The 19782-nt window shown below is 40.1% G+C and overlaps 2 protein-coding genes across 5 annotated transcripts in view; one reads left to right on the forward strand and one right to left on the reverse strand.

Annotated features, from left to right (window-relative positions):
• The first annotated feature begins 632 nt into the window (after positions 1-632).
• On the forward strand, positions 633-6955 carry LOC121523306 (lanosterol 14-alpha demethylase). The gene is made up of 10 exons (XM_041808125.1): positions 633-928; positions 1006-1104; positions 1702-1878; positions 2007-2133; positions 2246-2420; positions 2561-2680; positions 2997-3192; positions 3670-3765; positions 3921-4089; positions 4465-6955. Exons 1-10 carry the CDS (start codon positions 767-769, stop codon positions 4641-4643), a joined length of 1500 nt encoding a protein of 499 aa, XP_041664059.1. The 5' UTR covers positions 633-766; the 3' UTR covers positions 4644-6955.
• A 463-nt stretch (positions 6956-7418) lies between these two features.
• The window catches only part of akap9 (A kinase (PRKA) anchor protein 9), a 98072-nt gene continuing 85708 nt past the window's right edge, over positions 7419-19782 (reverse strand). For all 4 annotated transcript variants that reach the window (XM_041807918.1, XM_041807917.1, XM_041807919.1 and 1 more), the window contains 18 exons: positions 18194-18251; positions 17835-17956; positions 17540-17728; positions 17254-17421; positions 14757-14862; positions 14424-14604; positions 13818-13968; positions 13358-13696; positions 12769-13041; positions 12154-12338; positions 10511-10616; positions 10097-10291; positions 9806-10006; positions 9472-9704; positions 9294-9385; positions 9060-9210; positions 8362-8492; positions 7419-7940 (listed from right to left, as the gene is read on the reverse strand). In XM_041807918.1, the coding sequence (XP_041663852.1) occupies positions 7897-7940; positions 8362-8492; positions 9060-9210; positions 9294-9385; positions 9472-9704; positions 9806-10006; positions 10097-10291; positions 10511-10616; positions 12154-12338; positions 12769-13041; positions 13358-13696; positions 13818-13968; positions 14424-14604; positions 14757-14862; positions 17254-17421; positions 17540-17728; positions 17835-17956; positions 18194-18251 (2925 nt within the window). In that variant the 3' untranslated portion in view covers positions 7419-7896. The remainder of the gene's footprint in view (positions 7941-8361; positions 8493-9059; positions 9211-9293; positions 9386-9471; positions 9705-9805; positions 10007-10096; positions 10292-10510; positions 10617-12153; positions 12339-12768; positions 13042-13357; positions 13697-13817; positions 13969-14423; positions 14605-14756; positions 14863-17253; positions 17422-17539; positions 17729-17834; positions 17957-18193; positions 18252-19782) is intronic.

Consider the following 19782-nt stretch of genomic DNA (forward strand, 5'->3'; position numbering starts at 1 on the left):
CTACTGTCAGTATTAATAATAAACCAAAACAATATGGGAATACATTTGTATGCTGTTTGTAACATTGGGGTGTTAAAACTGACTTTACAAAAAGACGAAGCTAGGAATTTCAGGTAGTCCTTCAGCATATTGAATTTATACATTTCAAAGAGTCATTTTCCAATCCTTGCATATTTCACTTGCAAACTAAACTGAAGCTGTTTTATCGAATGAATGGCAAGTTTTCTTATTTTGCGTATCCAATTTGCCGCTGTGAAAATAACTGATAAGCTATTCATAAGTTTTTGCAGCAACTTGTAAATGGAGTTTCCTAATGAGTAGCAAAGTCGACGTTTCCGTCTTTCCGTTACATTGAGTTTATGTGAAAATATCGGCTCTTTGCAGTAAAGTGTTTTAAGGAAGACAAAAACTTTTGAATGTGGTAAAACAATTCTGATAATAAAGTCCATCAAACATCTCAACAATCGATGGCACAGACCTCTCGTCCTGCTGGAGTGACATCATATAGTCAGACATCGGTTCAGGAGCATCCCACCAATCAGAGTGGCCGTTTGTTGATAGACACGCGGTTAATGGCCAATAGGAAGCCTCCGTTGGTCAGGCGGGGGCAGGACGAGTATTGACAGGTAAAGATGTAAGAGAAATATTCGGTACCGTCCTGTAGCGTGAACATAAGATGTACTGCAGCTGATGTGTCTCTAGATGAGTGGAAATTTACTCGACTGGACTTCTTCAGGATTTGAATTGTTCTCGGGGAAAAGTCAAGATGTCTGTGCGTTTTTACGAAATAAGCAGTAAACTGCTGGAGGAAACCGTTGGGAAAGTGAGCGACAACTTGACCTCGGTTGTTCTGGCAGCCTCCGTCATTACTCTAACCATTGGATATATCTCTAAGCTGCTGCTGAAACAGTCCACTGATGAGGACCTGGTAAGTCAGCTAAGAGACACTACTGTTAAAATACATAGTACATGGAAATAATCCTCTCATTTGTTTACTTTGTGCAGAAATACCCACCATACATTCCCTCCAGTATCCCATTTCTAGGCCATGCCATTGCCTTTGGGAAAAGTCCTATTGAATTTCTTGAAAATGCATACGAAAAAGTAAGTGTAATATGATTTACTCATATTTTACTGCAGTTATTGATGATTAAAGTAGCCTACTGTGTATGCCCTCCCAAAAGACTGTCAACTACATAAATTATTTTATGGCTTGTTTTCCTTGTCTTAACTGTGTAAAATCCTTCATATTGAGTTGAAGCCAGACCAAAAATGCATTTATTTTTTTTCCAAGGTGTAAATTTACAGAAGCTAGAACAAATGATATCTGAAGCAATGAGAATAAACTTAGATATGTGTAATTTTAGTTGCATTATTTTACTGTTTTCAACCTTGCAAATACTCACAGAATTGTTCTTTTTCTTAAGATAAATCTTGCACATATTTTGCACATTCATACTAAGATGAGTTCACCTTTCCACCTCTTTGCAAAACTTGGTTCACACTTATAAACCAATATGTGTACAGTATATTTGGGAACTGTGACTACCATTTTTGTAGATGAAATATATCAGGCTCTTAAAAAGTTAGCTTTAGAGGTTTTACAAGCAAAAATTATCTGGAAGCGAAACAGAGCAATTGGATTAATTGTCTCCCTATTCTTCAATTTAATTTTTAATGCCATGTTTCACTCCTCTGCAGTACGGCCCTGTGTTCAGTTTCACCATGGTTGGGAGCACGTTCACCTACCTGCTGGGCAGCGACGCCGCCACGCTCATGTTCAACAGCAAGAACGAGGACTTGAATGCTGAGGACGTTTACTCCAGACTCACCACCCCAGTTTTTGGTAAAGGGGTCGCCTACGATGTCCCTAATCCTGTGAGTTTACCTTAATTAACAGTGGCATCAGGTTTACAACAAGAGTAGTCAAGAGACAATTTATATCAGGTAAATGATTGCATGAAAATGAATCAAAGTGATAAAACTTGTCTGGTTTCTTGTGGCAGATCTTTCTGGAACAAAAGAAGATGTTGAAGACTGGACTGAACATCGCTCGTTTTAGGGAACATGTAAAAATCATTGAGGCAGAAACCATAGAGTATTTTCAGAGATGGGGAGACAGTGGGGAGAGAAGTAAGATTCTTCATCCATCACTTCAATAAAACTGAAGATTTACAAAATGTGGAAGAAATGTTTATTTGCGAGTATGTGTGATTTTAAAGCATTCTTGTTTTCCATGTTTCAGATCTGTTTGAGGCTCTGTCTGAGCTCATCATCCTGACAGCCAGCAGCTGTCTTCATGGCAAAGAGATCCGCAGCATGTTGAATGAGAGAGTGGCCCAGCTGTATGCAGACCTGGACGGAGGATTCAGTCACGCTGCCTGGCTGCTGCCAGGCTGGCTGCCACTGCCCAGCTTCAGGTAGGGCTGTCAACACTGAAATCTGCCACATGGTGCTGCTGAAACAGATTTTATTTGACTTGAAAGCAAAATAAACTCCATGCAAAATAAACTTCTCTTGTATGAACAAAAATATTAAACAAATGGGATTTTTGTTCTAGGAAGAGGGACAGAGCGCACAGAGAAATCAAGAACATCTTCTTCAAGGTGATACAGAAGCGCAGACAATCTGGAGAGAAGGTGGATGACATCCTGCAGACCCTCGTTGATGCCACATACAAGTAAGCATGATTAAATATCACTACAAGTTATCAGTACACCAAACAAGAGTTGTTTTAGCTAAAAACTCATGCTGCAGAATCACATTATTGCCTTGTATGATCACTACGGTTATCTCTTTATATGAGAAAAGTTGTAGAGTTGATATTCCTCACATCATGACATCTTAAGGGTTTGGAAATTGATTTCTCAGCATTTATTTTCACAATTAACCATCCCAAAATACAGCCACTCAGTCTGGAGACAAACTTGAACATTTCAAATGTGATCACCAACATGTCAACTTCATTTCTAAAGTTGCCTTCTTTTCCCTTTCAGAAACGGTCGTCCGCTCAACGATGACGAGATTGCAGGAATGCTGATCGGTCTCCTCCTGGCGGGTCAGCACACGTCCTCCACCACCAGTGCCTGGATGGGTTTCTTCATGGCCAGAGACAAAGCTCTGCAGGAGCGCTGCTATGCTGAGCAGAGAGCTGTATGTGGAGACGAACTGCCTCCAGTAGACTTTGACCAGGTGAGGCACGGCTACTTAACCAGGCGGGTCACTTGTAACAGCTTTTTGTCCTCCATCAAATCAAAACAGTGCATATGTGGAAAGTTGGAATGCTCTGAAACACTGATGAAAAGAAAAATACAAAATTATTAGTTTGAAAGCCATTAAAATGATTGACTGTGCTGACCCATTGAAGCTTGGTGCATAAGATTGAGTTGAAAGGCGTGAGAAAGTGCTAAAAATTCAAAACAAAGTGCTGAAAATGCTGAGGATTATGCATAAAATGATGAAGATGGTGATGAGAAAGATACTGCTGAAAATGTCCTAGAATCCCACATACCTGTAGTTACGTTACAATAAATACGTGCTGAATGACAAAATACAAGAATAATATACATTGCATGCCAGAGTGTTTCCATAGCAATGCTGACAGTCTTCAGCGTGTTAACCATCACATTAGTGCATCACGTATGTGCATCCCTGTTCTTGTGTCCTCAGCTGAAAGATCTGAACTTGTTGGAGCGTTGTTTAAAGGAAACTCTTCGACTTCGCCCACCCATCATGACCATGATGAGGATGGCTCGCTCTCCTCAGGTTAGGTCTCCTAACCACCATCCTACAGCTACATTTGTCCTGATTGATTTCTAAAAGTTTCTTATATCATGTCTGTTTGCTAATTCTTTAAATTAATTATTTACTTTTATTAACTGATTTTAATCTATTGATCTTGCTTCTTTGTGCTCCCCCAGATTGCAGCAGGATACACCATCCCTGTGGGCCACCAAGTCTGTGTCTCCCCAACTGTCAACCACCGTCTGCAGGACACGTGGGTGGACAGGATGGAGTTCAACCCTGATCGCTACCTCAACGACAACCCGGCTGCAGGGGAAAAGTTTGCCTATGTGCCGTTTGGAGCTGGTAAGAGTACTTTTTCTCTTTCTTTTTCATTTTTCATTTATTTAACATGCTGCCTTTTGAGAAAAACTATTCGATATTAAGCTGTAATATACTTGACCTGAATTATAAACATGTTAATGTTGCACCTTTATATGTGATGCAGTGTTATCTATCTAGTGCTTTTTAAACATCAGTTAGTGTATCTGTCAATATTAAACAGCCATTTTGGCTGCTCTGTTTTTATCTACTTGATGAAAAAATCCACCATTTTAATGTGCAGAAACTTTTTGATATGAGCTCTACCTCCACAGCTCAGTATGCAGGGAATAATTGAATACACATGTCTAAACCAAACAAGCAAACAGATAAAACAAATTTTTGTTGTCTGGTTTAAAGGCCGCCATCGTTGTATTGGGGAGAACTTTGCCTACGTCCAGATCAAAACCATCTGGTCCACTTTACTGCGCATGTATGAGTTTGACCTGGTGGACGGATATTTCCCAACAATCAACTACACCACAATGATTCACACGCCTCACAACCCTGTCATCAAATACAAGAGGAGGAAACAGTGAGGGAGAATAACAGAGGAGTGAACACACAAGGAAGCAAACATCAACGTTTGGAGTGAAGCTCTGACTTTCTGAGACATAAGTTTAGACAAATGCACTTTGCTCAGCTTACATGTCAACACTTTTATTTGTTTTTCTCTGAATGTAAACAGCAATTTCTTGGGCTTATCACATAGTAAGAAACTTGAATGGACAAAGATGCTAATGTTCACGGTGGGAACAAAGTGAAATGGTCCTTCATGGTGTAAAGCAGAAGTTGTCTGAAGAAGCCTTTGAGGTAGAGAAAGTTTAATCAGAAAAATCCAGCAGCTGCTTTAAAAAACTTGACTCCAAAAGCTTAAAAATGGGAACAATTTGCTTCTTTTAAACGTGATTACTGGTAGATCATGTGTTGCATTAAACATGGTGAATAAACTTGATGAGAGCAGAGACAGCCAAGGTCATTAGTTTAACTGTAATTGGCTGCAGTCAGCAAGTGAAACCACTAAATATGTCTGTATATGCTGTTCAGACCCACTTTGTATATGCTGGCATGAAATTTAGAGAAAACTTTGATGGCTTTTCAGAGGCTCAGGATACTCCCCTCCACTAGGTTTCATGAAATCTGTCCTGTAGATTTCACATAGTTTCTGTAATAAATAATCAATATCATCAAAAACATATTTTTAGTAGGAAAGTAAATGTAAACAACAGCAACAAGCACTCACCTGATACAGCTGTGGTGATATGTCACAACGCTGTCCAAGATTAAAATGTTCTTAAAATAAAACAAAAAATAATAATTCTGAGGTCAGGGCTGTCCATGCTGCAGTCAGAATCAAGTAGCATTCATTAGAAGCTGATCTGGATTACTTTTATTGAAGAGCTCTTAAGAAGCTTTTGTGTGATCAGAAAGTTTTGATCTCTTTGCACAGGCTGTTTAGTTTTTCATGTCTTTTGTCCTAAATAAATGTTGGTTAGTTTTTCCATTATCTGTTCTTTTGTTCAAGTGAAATACTGAGTATGTTGCACATTTGAATTCATGATTCCTCCTTTCAATAAAGAAACTTTCAAAGGACTTTTCTCCCGGATCAGGGATGGGCAACTTTAATTACTGTGGGTGCTACATTTGTTTTATTCTCCCCTTTCTGGGGACCAAATTATTAAAATAGGATGAGCTTAATTAGGCCATTATAATCACTTAGAATGCAAACAAAAAACAAACATATAGCTTGCAGCAGAGTTTATTCTTATAACATATTTTATTAACCTTGCAAAGCAGATGGATTCACCCGTTTCCATGTTTCTTACAAACCCATCTGGCATGTCAGGTTAATGTTTTATAGCTTTTCATGCAAACAGTAAACCTTCATTTCATGAGCTAAACACAAAAACAAAGCCAAGATAAGATACTTTTTCAATGCAACAATTATGGCATTGAGTGGTTATTTATGTATGTTTAACTCACATTTATATTGTTTTCATGTGCATGAACTGAGCAACTGGGGGGAGAATGGCCTTAGTAAGAGAGGTGACCACAAACCTGATGGTCACTCTTGACTGAGCTCCAGAGATCCTGTGTGGAGATGGCACAAAGTTCCAGAAGGACAAACATCACTGCAGCCCACCCCTGATCAGGGCTTTATGGGAGGGTGGCTAGATGGGGCTCTCTCCTCAGTGCAAAACGCATGAAAGCCTGTTCGGAGTTTGCAAAGAAGCACCTGAAGGACTTTCAGACTGTGAGAAACAAGATTCTCTCATCTGATCGAACTGTTGGGCCTCAATTCTAAATGTTATGCCTGGACAAAACCAGGCATCACCAGGCCAATGCCATCACAGCATTGAAGTATGGTGGTGGCAGCATCATGCTGTGGGGTTGGAGACTGGTCAGGGTTGAGGGAAAGCTAAATGGGGCAAAGTTCTGAGATATCCTCAATAAAAACCTGTTCTGCAGCACCCAGGACCTCAGATTAGGTAGAAGGCTCATCCTCCAATATGACAATGACCCTAAACACACAGCCAAGACAATACGACTGGCTTAGGTACAACTCTGAGAATGTCCTTGAGTGGCCTAGCCAGTCCTGGCCTGAATCCTATTAAAAAATCTCAGGAGAGACCCAATAATAGCAGTCCAGCGCCTGCCCCATCCAGCCTCAGTGAGCTTGGGAGTATTTGCAAAGAAAAATGGCAGAAAATTCCCCAATTCAGGTGTGCAAACCTTGTGTCTTATTCAAAAAGATATGAGGCTGTAATTGCTGCCAAGGGTGCACCAACAAAGTACTGATTAAAGGGTCTGAATACTTATGTCAATGTGATATTTCAGTTTTTTCTTTTCAATAAATGTGTGGAAATTTCTAAAATTCTGTTTTCCTTTTGTCATTATGGAGTACTGAGTGTAGATTAATGAGAAAAATTATTTTCAATGATTGCAGCATCACGATGCAATGTAAAATAAAAAAAAGAGGAATGCACTGTATATTAAACATTTCTTGCAAAGAAAAGAAAATTTAACAATAATCAAAGGGAAGTTTTTTGTAATACCTTCTTCATGCTTGTAATATTTTTGGTACCTAAACTAGACTTGTAGGCCACAATGGGTGTAGAGTAAGGCCACATGTGGTCCCCTGGTCACCAAATTGCCCACATTTCTAGATATATCATAGGTATTATAACTGGGGCAATTGTGACAATAGAATGAAATATGGCCTATAAAAAAAATATGTCAAGAAAGTAATATCTTTTAAATGTTCTGTTGTGTAGACAAAAATAAATGAACAAAATCAACAATTCTTTCAAATAGTAGTCCTCTTTATTTCAGTTTTTGTCAAAATACCCAGAAAATTGAAAGCTCCTACACTTTACAAAAATACGTTCTCTACAAATGTCCTCTGTCGTCACTCTGGCCTAAACAAAACACAGTGTAGTGTAGAACATCCAGCAGCAGCCTCCTTAACAAGAAACCCAAACATTCTCTACATAACGCTCCACCCATACCACACAAACATATAAATTAATCACAAGGTTTTAAATTAGCATTAGACAAATATACATGATTGTAGCTCATCCACAACAGAGAGGCAGATTCAATTACAAACATAGCTGTTTTTCAAGTGCTGGCAACAAAGAGCCTGAATACAACATGTCGTACACTATTAAAAAAATGGGTTTTGGTCCACATGGAGAGAAACAGTCCACATCTGACTGATAGAAAACAGCAGAGCGCTCAGCACGAGAAAAGGCAACTGAGTTTCTTCAAGCCAAAATATCTCGACGGCATCTATCTTCTTAAGCCAAAGTGCAATTGAGCATACGAAGAAGCACCTGTGGAGGAGAGAGAGAGAAAGTCTGCTTTAGAATAACTTCCTCAGGGAATGAATTACATCAACAGGAAGAATTATAATACTTCGTATGTTTACATGCAGTCACAAAAGGTCAAATTATTGTGTTAGTCTGACTAAAACTGAGCTTCTAAAATGCATGTAAACGTGTTAGACTGAATGAAATAGTAGGAAACCAATTTTCTTAAGGTCCGACTAATACACCTTCATAATGCAGTGGGGAAACTAATCTTCTCTAGCATGTACACACACCAGCCAGATCCAAGCTGTACTAGGTGTTCTACACATGCTACAAAACCTCTGGCAGGGCTGTAAAATTGTTATCATTTTTCACCATACAAAAGCAAATTAAACTAGAGCGCAGCCCAAAATAACCAGCTCAAAGGGGGCATGTATACGGTTACCTGATGTCACACTCCCTAGCCTCCTCTGGAGCGCCTCCAGTCTGGAGATGTAGTCAGTGAGCGCTCGGTCGGGGTCGTAGTTCTGCAGGTGGGAGCAGGTGAGAGCTCCAGGGTCTCCAGCCATGTGGAACCTATAAAACACAGTAGGCTTTACTTTAAACGTCTACACAGTGTGAGACAGACACTAAATAACATCTGTACCTGGTTTGATAACACAGCAAATAAATGTTAGTCCTACACACCCAATATAATTTTTAAAAATGGCAAGTAACTGCCTGAGCAAGGTCTGAATGGTACAAATATGCTTGGAACTGTCACCTCATCTGTTTGTAAGACGCTTTTGTGTCTTTATGTGCCACTAAAAAGACTTGACAAACCAGCCAGTTAGCTGCTTACTAAGTTTTAGCACGGTAAACATAGAAAAGGTCCAGTTGAATAACTTAAAGTGGGCATATTGCTACACAGTATATTGCCAGTCTGTTAATTCAACATTGTAAAGATGAAAAGTAACATAACACTTTAAGGTTAATTTCAACGAGTGTTCTGGTAGATTTAAGTCGTTATAATGAAAAAAGTGAAGGGTGTGTTAATACTTTCTGACTGCACTGTTTATTGGTTTAAGGACAGCAGTTCAGCTAAACGTCTTAATCTAGCTCTAACTGAGCTTGAGTTTACTGTGCTGTGACTTCAGGTGTTACCTGTGGTGTGTGGAGGAGACAGCTGAAGCTGATCTTGGTGATTCTCGTCCACTCCGCCCCCTGCTGCTGCTAGAGACTCCTCCTCCACCTCTGTCTCTGTACATCTCTACGCTGCCTGGGTGGAGATACGGAGAATCTCTCACCTCTGAACCTGAAAGCGATGCATATTTAATTAACCATTTATAACATATGAACATTTTCTTATCAACATGCATAAACAAACCCTCTGGTTACCTATTTGACCTGCTCCATTCTTGCTAATGCTGCAGGGACTTGCGGAGCTCACTCCTGTTGCTTTGTGCCATCGTTTAACCAGGAAACGCATTCTGAAAAGATATTATGTGGGTTCTAGTTTAAAAGGATTGACAAATAACATCTGGGTGTGGTTTTTATGTGGGATCAAGCTGTATACCTGGAGAGGGCGATAGAGACTCGGACAGCAGAGCGGAAGCGCATCAGCCCCCTGCGGCGCTGGCTGAGGGAGTCCAGACTGGAGATGGACGGCCGTCCTCCCATTCTGGTGAGGAGTGACAGCGTGGCCTCCTCACACTCCTGGAAGCCACCCAGTAGTAACAGCAGATACTTCTTCTGGTAGATGAGAGCTTTGCGGAAGCTTTCTGACCTCAAGTACTTCCCGTACATCCTCTGGAGAAAAAGCAGAGGAGTAAAATCATGAGCTTTTTTGTTAGAATGTAAGACAGACTCCTCAGATAAACTTGTGAATATTCAGTGTGTTTTTAGCTGACCTTTAGTGCAGCATTGTCAGCCTCAGGACCGGATATCTCTCTCAGGGTTTCAGTCCTGATCTCTCCCCTGAGCCGGGCCACTTGAGCCTGGGACAAATGTAAAGCTTTCTCCAGGCGGATCTTCTCTCTGCTCCAAGCTTCTCGCTCCTGAGAAAGCATCAAACCTGTAGAGTCCACCTTCGACACTCTCCTGCTGCTGAACTGCAGCCACAGAAAAACCCCAACAACTCAGTTTAGTCAAAGTCTTCAATCTGGAAAGACACAACATAAAACACTAAAATCTCTACTCACACTTTCGCCTGAGCCTGGTCCAGCCTGTCTGTACCGTCGGAGCTCCTCCTCCAGGCGCAGTGTGTGGTTCCTCAGGTCATTCTTCTCTTCAGTCAGACGGCTGACGAATCCCGTCAGCTCGGCGTTCTGTCTCAGCAGCCGCTCCGTCAGTGTGTTGGAGGAGCTGGAGGATCCTGCTGCCAGCAGGGGCACACTCTGTGGGGGAAACAAATGCGACATGACCATATGTTGCTTTATAGGAGCTCAACAGATTACAGACATCAAAAAACAAACACAAATAAGAAAATACATTTTCATCTTCTAACCAATATGAGGCAAGACCAACAGCTCCTTCCTCGAATCTTCAATAAAAACTAAACACAGGGTCATATATTCATCGTTGGACAAAAACATTAATACCACATCATTTCTGACCTCAGGGACAGAGGGGAGACTTGACGATTGTTGCAGCATATTGATGACCTCATCGATATTGGACTGAACCCAGGATAAGTCTTCAGCATCCACTTCTGCTGTCATCCTGTTTACAAAACATAAACATAAACAAAAAACCTGTTAATTTACATTCAACATATTTTTACATATTCCTGTATTTCATCTCAACAATTCTGTTCAGTTTATTCAGTTCTATAAATCAGCCTTAACTCTCTGATCTGATTACATCATTATAGATATTTTTATGTATTTTATTTTTTTTAGACAGCAGTGTATATAACAGATATCTGAGATAAAATGCCACTTCTTTTGTAGTCCATAAGGGTAATATGTATTGAACAGCGTTTCTGAAAAGGAAACAAAACTTAAACCTTTCCTTAAGATAAATACCATTTACTTTATTTATTAATTCTGACATTATTTGTTTTATATTAAAACTTAAATCAGTCTTTTAAGCTACTCAGGGACACCTGAACAAGCTCTTAATCAGTGGTTCTCAACTGGTCCAGCCTCAGGACCCACCAGTCTTTTTAATGAAAATTTTCAACAACTCAATTTAAAATGTTTTAGTTTGTATCTGGGATTGAACCAAATAAAATTACACCCGTTTCCCCATTATTACATGTACATTTTTGCCATTTTTACAAAGATCTTGAGAAATTTCTTTATTGTCAAGGGAAAAGAAGCTTTTATATTTCAAGAAAAGGAGATAAATGAGTTGAAACATTGATTAAACATTTGAATTTACCCAAAATCGCAAAATCGCAATTTTCGTAGAAGTCAGTGATATTCAACAATTGGCTCTTGATCTAGCTCTTATGTGATGACTTGTGATGACTTGTGGCTTTATTAAGTCTTGAAAATTTTCCCTCACAAAACCTTTAATGGGAAATTTTGAACTCAGAAATGATGCATTGCAAGTCACATCAATCAGTTTGTTTCCCACACTTACACAGCAAGCTTTAAATGCTAAATTCCATTGACAACCTGTATTTTCTATCAAATGTGTGCAAGAAAGAACCTACCAGATAAGTATCACTAACTCTCTAGAAAAAAGGACAAAACAGGTTTCAAACTTGACTTCGTTTTCAGTTTTCTATTACTGGTATTGATTAATTTTATTTAGTAATAAAATGATCATTTTCTCTTATGTGAAGTTTCTGATCTCTGAATTTTATGATTTTCTAACATTATCTTTCACATTAACCATATTAAACCAAACCTTTTGAATAAAGTAGTTGTTATTGCATTCGGACTAACTGGTATTCTATAGATAAGCAGAATAAAATGAACACATTGACAAGTGTCTGATGGAGTTGACAATGGGGAAAAAGTGATGGCATAAACTAGCTTATTAACCACATTAATTATCTTGACTACAGATAAAGACAAATAATGGAAATAAAAGGTGAAACCAACCAAGTGATTATTGGATTCACAACTCCAGGTGCTGATTGTGGCTTTTGCAAGGGTATTTTTTCAACATTTTGGCTCTTTGGTTGGGCAGGATTTTGTACAACTGCTCTAAAAGGTAGGGGTGATAGTGGTGAAACTGAACTTTATAACTGCATACAAGGAAACCGATGAGCTTAAAGATGACACCACTCAGCAGCATTAATTACCTCCCAGTGTTCTTGCTTGCCATGCTACGGATCTTTGAGGAAATGAGGTGGAGTTTTCCCAGGACCTTGTGGCCGGCTGTAGAGGCTTCCAGGTGGTGGGGGGACGCTGATTGAACATTCCCGCTCTTTTGCTGGAACACCCAGTCTTTAGTGCGGTCAGTGGGCTCACTACGCCAGACAGCCGGCTGTTAAGATACAACAACCAAACAGATTCAGTGATAAAACTGCATACTAAGTACTTGTGTTGTCATACCACTACTTGGATATGGGACTTGTAAAAATGAAATAATAGTGACAGTTGTTGGAATATCATGGCACCAGAAAAAACAGTCCCAAGCACCCAGTATTGACAATTAGTCAATGCTTTGTTTCTCTCACAGTATGACTGAAGTTTTTTAATTTTAAAGAATTATTTGGGGTTTTTATGCCTTTATTTAGATAGGATGAACCTCTGTACACAGGATAGCCATTAAGCTAGCCGCACCCCTGACTGCAGTTATTCTTTTTAATATTTTGGTACTTTTTAATACTACTGATAAAACAAATACTTGGGATTGTAATGCTTCACAACATCTGATATCAGAAAGTGTTTATTACATTTGAAGGAATACTCACACTGTGGCTATCAGCTCCTCTCTGCCCTCCTAGTGTGCTCAGCCTCTCCTCCAGTCTCTCCTTCTCCTCTTCCACACTCCTCCTCCTCTCAGTCTCTCTCTCCAGCTGCTCCTGGGTTTCAGACATTCGTGCTTCTAGTCTGTCCAGTTTGGCCTGAGCCTCCTGCAGCGCCTCCTGATCCCGTCTTGACCTCTGACTCCCCAAAGTCAGCTCCCCCTCCTTTCTAACTACCTCTAGCTTCTGGGCCTCCAATTGACTGAGGAGTTGCACCACCTGTGGATAGAAAACAAGGATAAATGCAGGCTTAATAAGACACATGTTTGCTGAAGAGGAATAATAAATAAAAGAGAGAATAGCAGAGGTAGTTTTCACTGTTATTATGCAATGCCAAAGTTGGACATTGCTCCAATATAAATTGTCAGTAAGAGATTTTTGTCCATCTAAAATGCAAAATAAAATTATTAATACATCCTCTCATTTCACAAATATTTTTTTAGCACATCAAACTTTTGCATAGAATCCAAAAACATGCAGAAAAACAAGCCATGATTAAACAAGGATTTATTAAAGACAATAACAAACATCCCACCTGTGCATGTTTGTCATCCAGCTCCCTCTGCAGTCTCTCCAGTAGAGTCCCCTCCTCCTCCAGACCTCTCCTCTCCTCCTCGGCCTCGTTGGAGGGTCCGCTGTCCGTTGAGACTCCCGTCCGCAGCTCCCTTTCCCTCCCCAGTGCCGTGGTCATCTCTAGGACCTTCGCTCGCTCTGTTTCAAGCTGTACCTGGAGCTCCTGGACACGTCTGTGGAGGCTTAGACGCTCCTGCTCAGCCTGCTGGGAGATCTGAGAGGAAGCTTGACGCTCCTTATCGAGGGTCTGGGTCAGCTCAGCTACTCGGCTCTTCTGCTCCTCCAAATTGAGATACATGTCCTTAAGGGTGGATGGAAAGAGACTTTTATTAGCATTATTGTCTACTGTATAGATTTCTGCTTTGTCTTGAAAAATCAAGTGAAGTTTAGGAGACATGATTGACACGTGCACATCCTCTTACCTCCAATTCTTCTCGTTTACTATCCTCTTTTCTTCCTGTTCGACACTTTTCCTTCTCCATGGCCCACTGCAGATCTCTGCTCTTTTTCCTCTCCTCCACCAGCTGGTCGTTCATCATGTCCACTTCAGAAGCTTTCTGTGATACCTCAGCCCTGTTGACAAAGATAATAACTGATGAATAATGTTTTAAGATCTGTTTAAGTTTCATTATTATTATTCCAAAGTTGTGACAGGAGGGAATCCTTCACTAATGCAAATTAAAGTAGTATTTGGGAATTCTGTGCTTTTGGCTTTTCCATACTTCCTTACCACAACAGAAGGTAACACAAGAAGCCTACTGGCGTGGCATACATCATAAAACAGAAACTTGAATAGAACAGTTCACTCCTGGAGACCCCCTTTGTCTTCTCAAATCTATCTTCACTTAAAGCTCTACAGATGAACCAAAGTAAATTGGTAAACTTTCATAGGACCCAAAACACAATTTTGAATCAAATTTTTAAGTCCTTAATCTCAAGAATATGTACATCAAGGCACCCATCCTGGTTCAGCCTTTTACTCAGTCGCTCAACTTTATGAAGGTGTGTTGCATACAATCATGTCTGACCTAAGAGTGTCCAGCTCTTTGAGGTGTTTGTGCTGGGCCTTCAGCGTCGTCTCCAGCTCCAGTTTAGTTTGAGACAGTTCAGCCTTCAGCTCCTCCACCAGCAGCCTGTCAGCCTCTGCTCCTCCAAGAACTCCTCCTCCACTACGCTCAGCAACACCTAGTGATGCAGCAGACTGGGAACCTGAAGGAGGACAATCAGACAACATTTAAAACAGTATTTCTTCCCATTTAAGCAGACTTCTGCACAAGTAGCAATATCATAAAAATACAAAAATAATAGATTCACCAGCTCAGTAAAAGTAGGTTTAAGGACTTAAAGGAAAACTGGTTCACCTTGGCAAAACTGCTCTAGTTGGCTACGGAGCTGCTGAACTTCAGAAAAGAGACTGGACCGGTCTGCAGTGTGGAGAGAGTCCATCGCTTCTCTGTGCTGAACGTCCTGGAGAAACATTATGAACACAACATGTTATTTGTTAGCAGAGTGGCACATCAGATAAAAGAAGAGGGTAGAGCGGCTGTTTCTGTCCTTAAATGTGCATGGCTTTGTCAGCTGTTGGGTAATGGACAGCCACTGATACAATGCCATTATCTATTCTTCCTTCCTGCTGCAACCATGCCTGTCCATCAAAAAAAGTAGAAAAGACACCCAAATATAATTTAATTCAACAGCTTACATGATGTCACAATACGTGAACTTCAATCCTTCAATAACATACTCTCCTATTCTTGTGCACATTTTCTGCTTTAAAACAGTATATATATATATATGTCTTTTTTCCTTTTCCTTTTTATTACTTTCTGCTGGTTAAAAATCAGTGCTCTAGGTACGAATCGTTTTTGAACTACTGCCATCAAAAGTGCTATGTTAATAAACATTTACATACTTTGAGTCCCTAAAAAATCTAAAAATTACAATAAACATTGGAATTTAAATTTGAATGATAGAATTTAGTATGTTTTTTTCATAACAGCACACATCAAAAATTTAACAATCTAAAACATATAACCCATGCTGAAGACAGTGAAGGCACACTGACCCTGACCACTCCCATATCTTTAGGACATGTCCAAAAATTCAGAAATTCCAGGTTAATACTGGCTGAGCTCTGAAAAAGCTTTTAGGTTATGCAAAACCAAATGATGTGACACTACTGTATTTTGGTTTGTTTACAGAAAATGTTTTCACAAAAGACTGTTTTTTCTGTTAGATACTGCTTGTAAAAAAAAACAATAATAAGAAGATGGTATAAACCTGAGCCTCCACACCTTTAAGCCCGCTTCGGACTTGGAGTGTGACCCGCGTGTCTTGACCACGACACGCCAGGATTTTCTGTTTGATTGCACGTTAACAAGTCAGGGCTTTCAGACTGCCTGCATGTGCACCGCGTCTCACACTCCTGATCAAGTAGCTCAGGCGCGGAGAGTTTAGAAATTTGAAGTCGTACCTCTTTTTCCACGCACAGCGTGCGGCTTCGGATCATATTAGACAAGAAAATGATAAATGGAGTGCCATATTTACATTGTTGTAGCACATATGCACATATAAAATTTTTACAATGTGTTTCTTGATAACCCTGAGGAAGGCCACAAGCTTAAATGTGCCTGTTTGATAAAGTTGTTCTCTACAATAATAATAATAATAATATCTTGAATTTATATAGCGCCTTTCAAGAAACCCAAGGACGCTTTACAGGAACACATAGACATGGACAAACTATGTAAGGGGTAGGATGAGTGTAAGGGGTGGTTTAGTGAAGACTGTAGGCTGTGGTGAACAGGTGGTGCTTGAGACGTTTTTTGAAAATGTCTAGAGATGGAGTGCTACGAATGTCTGCAGGAAGAGTGTTCCAGAGGGTGGGAGCAGCAGCACTGAAGGCTCTGTCTCCATAGGTTCGGAGTTTGGTTTTGGGCATGGAAAGTAGGCCAGTGTCTGAAGATCGAAGGTTACGGGATGGTGTGTATGGATGGAGGAGATCAGAAAGGTACTGGGGAGCCAGAGCATGGAGAGATTTGTATCTACAGATCTACTATTAGTGAAACTTTCTGTCTCCACACTGGCAGAATATGTCACAGGAAAGTTAAACACAGTATGTGCTTTACTGGTTTGTGAATTTCAAATTGAAAGCCCGGTTCAGCATTTCTGTAGAGAAACTCCTTTCAATTGTACAGAATGCTTTTGTTTTGAATAGTTCCTGACATACTTCCTCTATACACTGAATCAAGTAGCTTGTAGGGAGGTTTATTCAGGTAAAACTTGAAGAAGGATAGGGCTTTGAGAGCAGGAAGATGCGGCTGACAAGCAGCAAATTCACGCCTTGTGTGAAAGCCGCCCCGGCAAGAGCAGGAGCAGACATGCACAGCACACGCAAGCAGCAAAACACGAGGCAAGTCTGAAAAGGGCTTTAGGAATGGATGGAAATAGTGACTACATTTTACAAAGGGGAAGAAATGTCTTCTTCACTAAGACCACTTCTTAGCTTTTGCTAAGAAGTGTTTTAAATGGATCCACTTTTCTTCAAAAGAGGGAGAACAATCTTCGTGTGACTTTGGACTTTTACGGATTTGTTAATGAATATGATTTTTATTTCAAGTCATGTGGGACCCACTCGTTGTTCTCTTCATCACTGTTTACGCTCATTTGTATTACATCTTTTTCTTCATAAATGTAAAGACTCATAAAATAAAGAGTATTTAAAAAAGCATTGTAATGTAACAGCAACAAATGTAAGCCCTTTGACCTAAGCTAAGTTACAGCAGTGAACATGAAGAGTAATCTCTATTGAGATAAATCAAGCTCCAGATTTCAGAAAAAGATGTTTTTGTCTCTCACCTGTTCAGCCAGTCTGCGCTCCAGCTGATTGAGGTGGATGATAGCATCGTTGGTGTCCAGAAGGTCTAGCTGGCTGTAGAGGGTGCTCTTGAGCACGCTTCGCTCCCTCATGAACACCTGCTGCACCGCATCTAGCAAATCCCCTCTCCAGTCCACACTTCCTGACGTCTTCAAAGACACAGAGATGCACAGATTAAAAACATTCAGCAGAAGATTGTTTCTTTTCAGCTCAGTTAAATGCGAACAAACTGCGTATAACATATTTAGTGAGAGGTTTTCCTCTTACCTGTGTGTCTCTGTGTGTCTGCATCTGTGTGATGAGGCCTTTCAGAGACTCTACAGTTGCCAGTAAGGCATCTCTTTCTTTCACCCAGCCCTGCATGTTAAACTGGCTGCCTGGCTCACCCTCAGAGACAGGGAGCTCAGACAGAGAGAGCACCTGCATGCCCTCCTGGTGAACCTCGCGGAGCAGCGTCTACATGGAGAAACACCACACACAAATTAAACTCTTCCAGTCTATAAAAAAGGAATGAGCTGATAACTTCACAGGTTATCTAAAAAATTTGCACTCGAAGTTGTACCTTGATCCTGTCAGGCAGTGGATCATCAGTTTCTCTCCTCGCTCCCTCAGGAGTTGTCCTAAACTCCTGCTGTAAGCTCGGCACATCAAACCCAGTACGCTGGCTGTAATCGGAGCTGCTGTCTGCAAGATGACATGAAAATGGAAAAATCTTTAATCTAAAAATAGTCTGTTAAAAAACAACGTTGTCTTTACCATATCAAAGTCTAAGTCTGCTTTTACATGTCCCTGCTGCAGCCTCACACATGAAACTTCCATGCAGATGTGGAGATTAAACGTGGTTGAATAACAAACTAGTTTAAGCTTTGGTTTGTGTGCAGAGCCACGACAATTGAGTGACACATTTCATGTGTATCTTACCACTTGTGTAGCCATCTTTGAACTGGTGTGTGGGACGGTCTTGTCTCGATGTAGGGGCCTGGAAAAGGATTCAACAGGATTCAGCGCCAGCTTTTAATGTATTAATCAAGTTATGAACAATCTTTGAGATTTCTTTGCCTGTCAAACGCAGGTATCTGCCACATTTCTGTTTTCTATGTATACATTTTGGTGACATCGTGCCCACTGAGCCAGTACTCTTTGTGTGCCTGGTTTGTGTATTCATGGACTATAAGTGTGAAGTGTTAGACTGCAAAAAAAAACAAAAAAAACATGAGAAGCCAAACTCCTGTAGTCTTTTTTCATGTCTTCTGTTGTTTCTCATTTGTGTTCAATAGGTAAGATGGATGCTGGATTTGAGAAAAATGGACCTGAGAAGCGAGAAATATGTCTCTTTTTCTGTAGGATTTCTATCAGTGCTACATTTTGGATGTTTTGGACTTTTTGACAGTGTTAGCTATTGGATATTCAACATTTGTACAAATATTTCATAGGCTAATGAGTAACTAATAGCCTGAAATATTGAACTTTTTTTCTGATAAAAAGTACCAACAACACTTAACAGCCACTTAATTATGAACATGTTAAACTGTTCCTTTAAGTAAATATCTGATCAGCCAATCATGTGGCAGCAACCAATATATTTAGGCTTGAAGACATGGTCAGGAAAATCTGGGTAAGTTCAAACTGAGCATCAGAAAAAGGAAAAAACAAGTTACTTAAGTGACTTTGAACATGCCAAACTGTTAGTGCCAGACAGGCTGGCCAGAGTATTTCACAAACTGCTGATCTATTGGGATTTACTGAGAATGAGTCAAAAAAGAACAAAACATCCAGTGAATGTCAGCTCTCTGGGCCAAAATCCCTCGTTGATGGCAGAGGTCAAAGAAGAAAGGCTACAATGACTACATACCACTTGTTATACCCAAGGTATGCAGAAGAAAAGCTCTGAATTAAAGCCTGTGCACATTCTCTTAAAGCCTCCATTAAAGGTCTTTCAGATGATGAACTGTTAAGGGCTATTGTGTTGTTGTTGTGTTATTTGTTGTTTTTATGTATTGTGCGTATTTGATATAGTTTTTAATGTCAGGACACCCTCCTAAAAGCTTTTGGAAGCTTACCTGGGATGTCCTTTTCATGCGCCTATCATTCCCTGGCTGTTTTGTTGGATTCCTGTTATTTCCTTGGTGTATGAATTTAATAAATGATGATGATGATATATTTTATGTGTGTTTTAAACCTGACATATTTTTAATAAGATGGTTCTTATATTAAAATGAAAACTTCTATTCCAGCCGTCTCCAGAATGGTCTTGTTCTGGAGGAGGGCCCAAGACGCCCACCCTGCCTCCAAATGTGCGGCAGTGACATCACAGCATTTTTTATCATTTGGAGACATCTCACACATGTAGACCACCAATAACCATCGCACATTAAAAGTCACTTAAATCACCTATTTTCCTCATTTTGATGCTTGGTTTGAACTTTAGCAGGTTATCTTGGCCATGCCTACATGCCTAATTGCAGTAGTTGCTGCCATATGTGTGAGTAAATAGATATTTGCATTGATGA

This window comes from Cheilinus undulatus, linkage group 16 (assembly GCF_018320785.1).
Source record: "Cheilinus undulatus linkage group 16, ASM1832078v1, whole genome shotgun sequence".
Classification (NCBI taxonomy): Eukaryota; Metazoa; Chordata; class Actinopteri; order Labriformes; family Labridae; genus Cheilinus; species Cheilinus undulatus.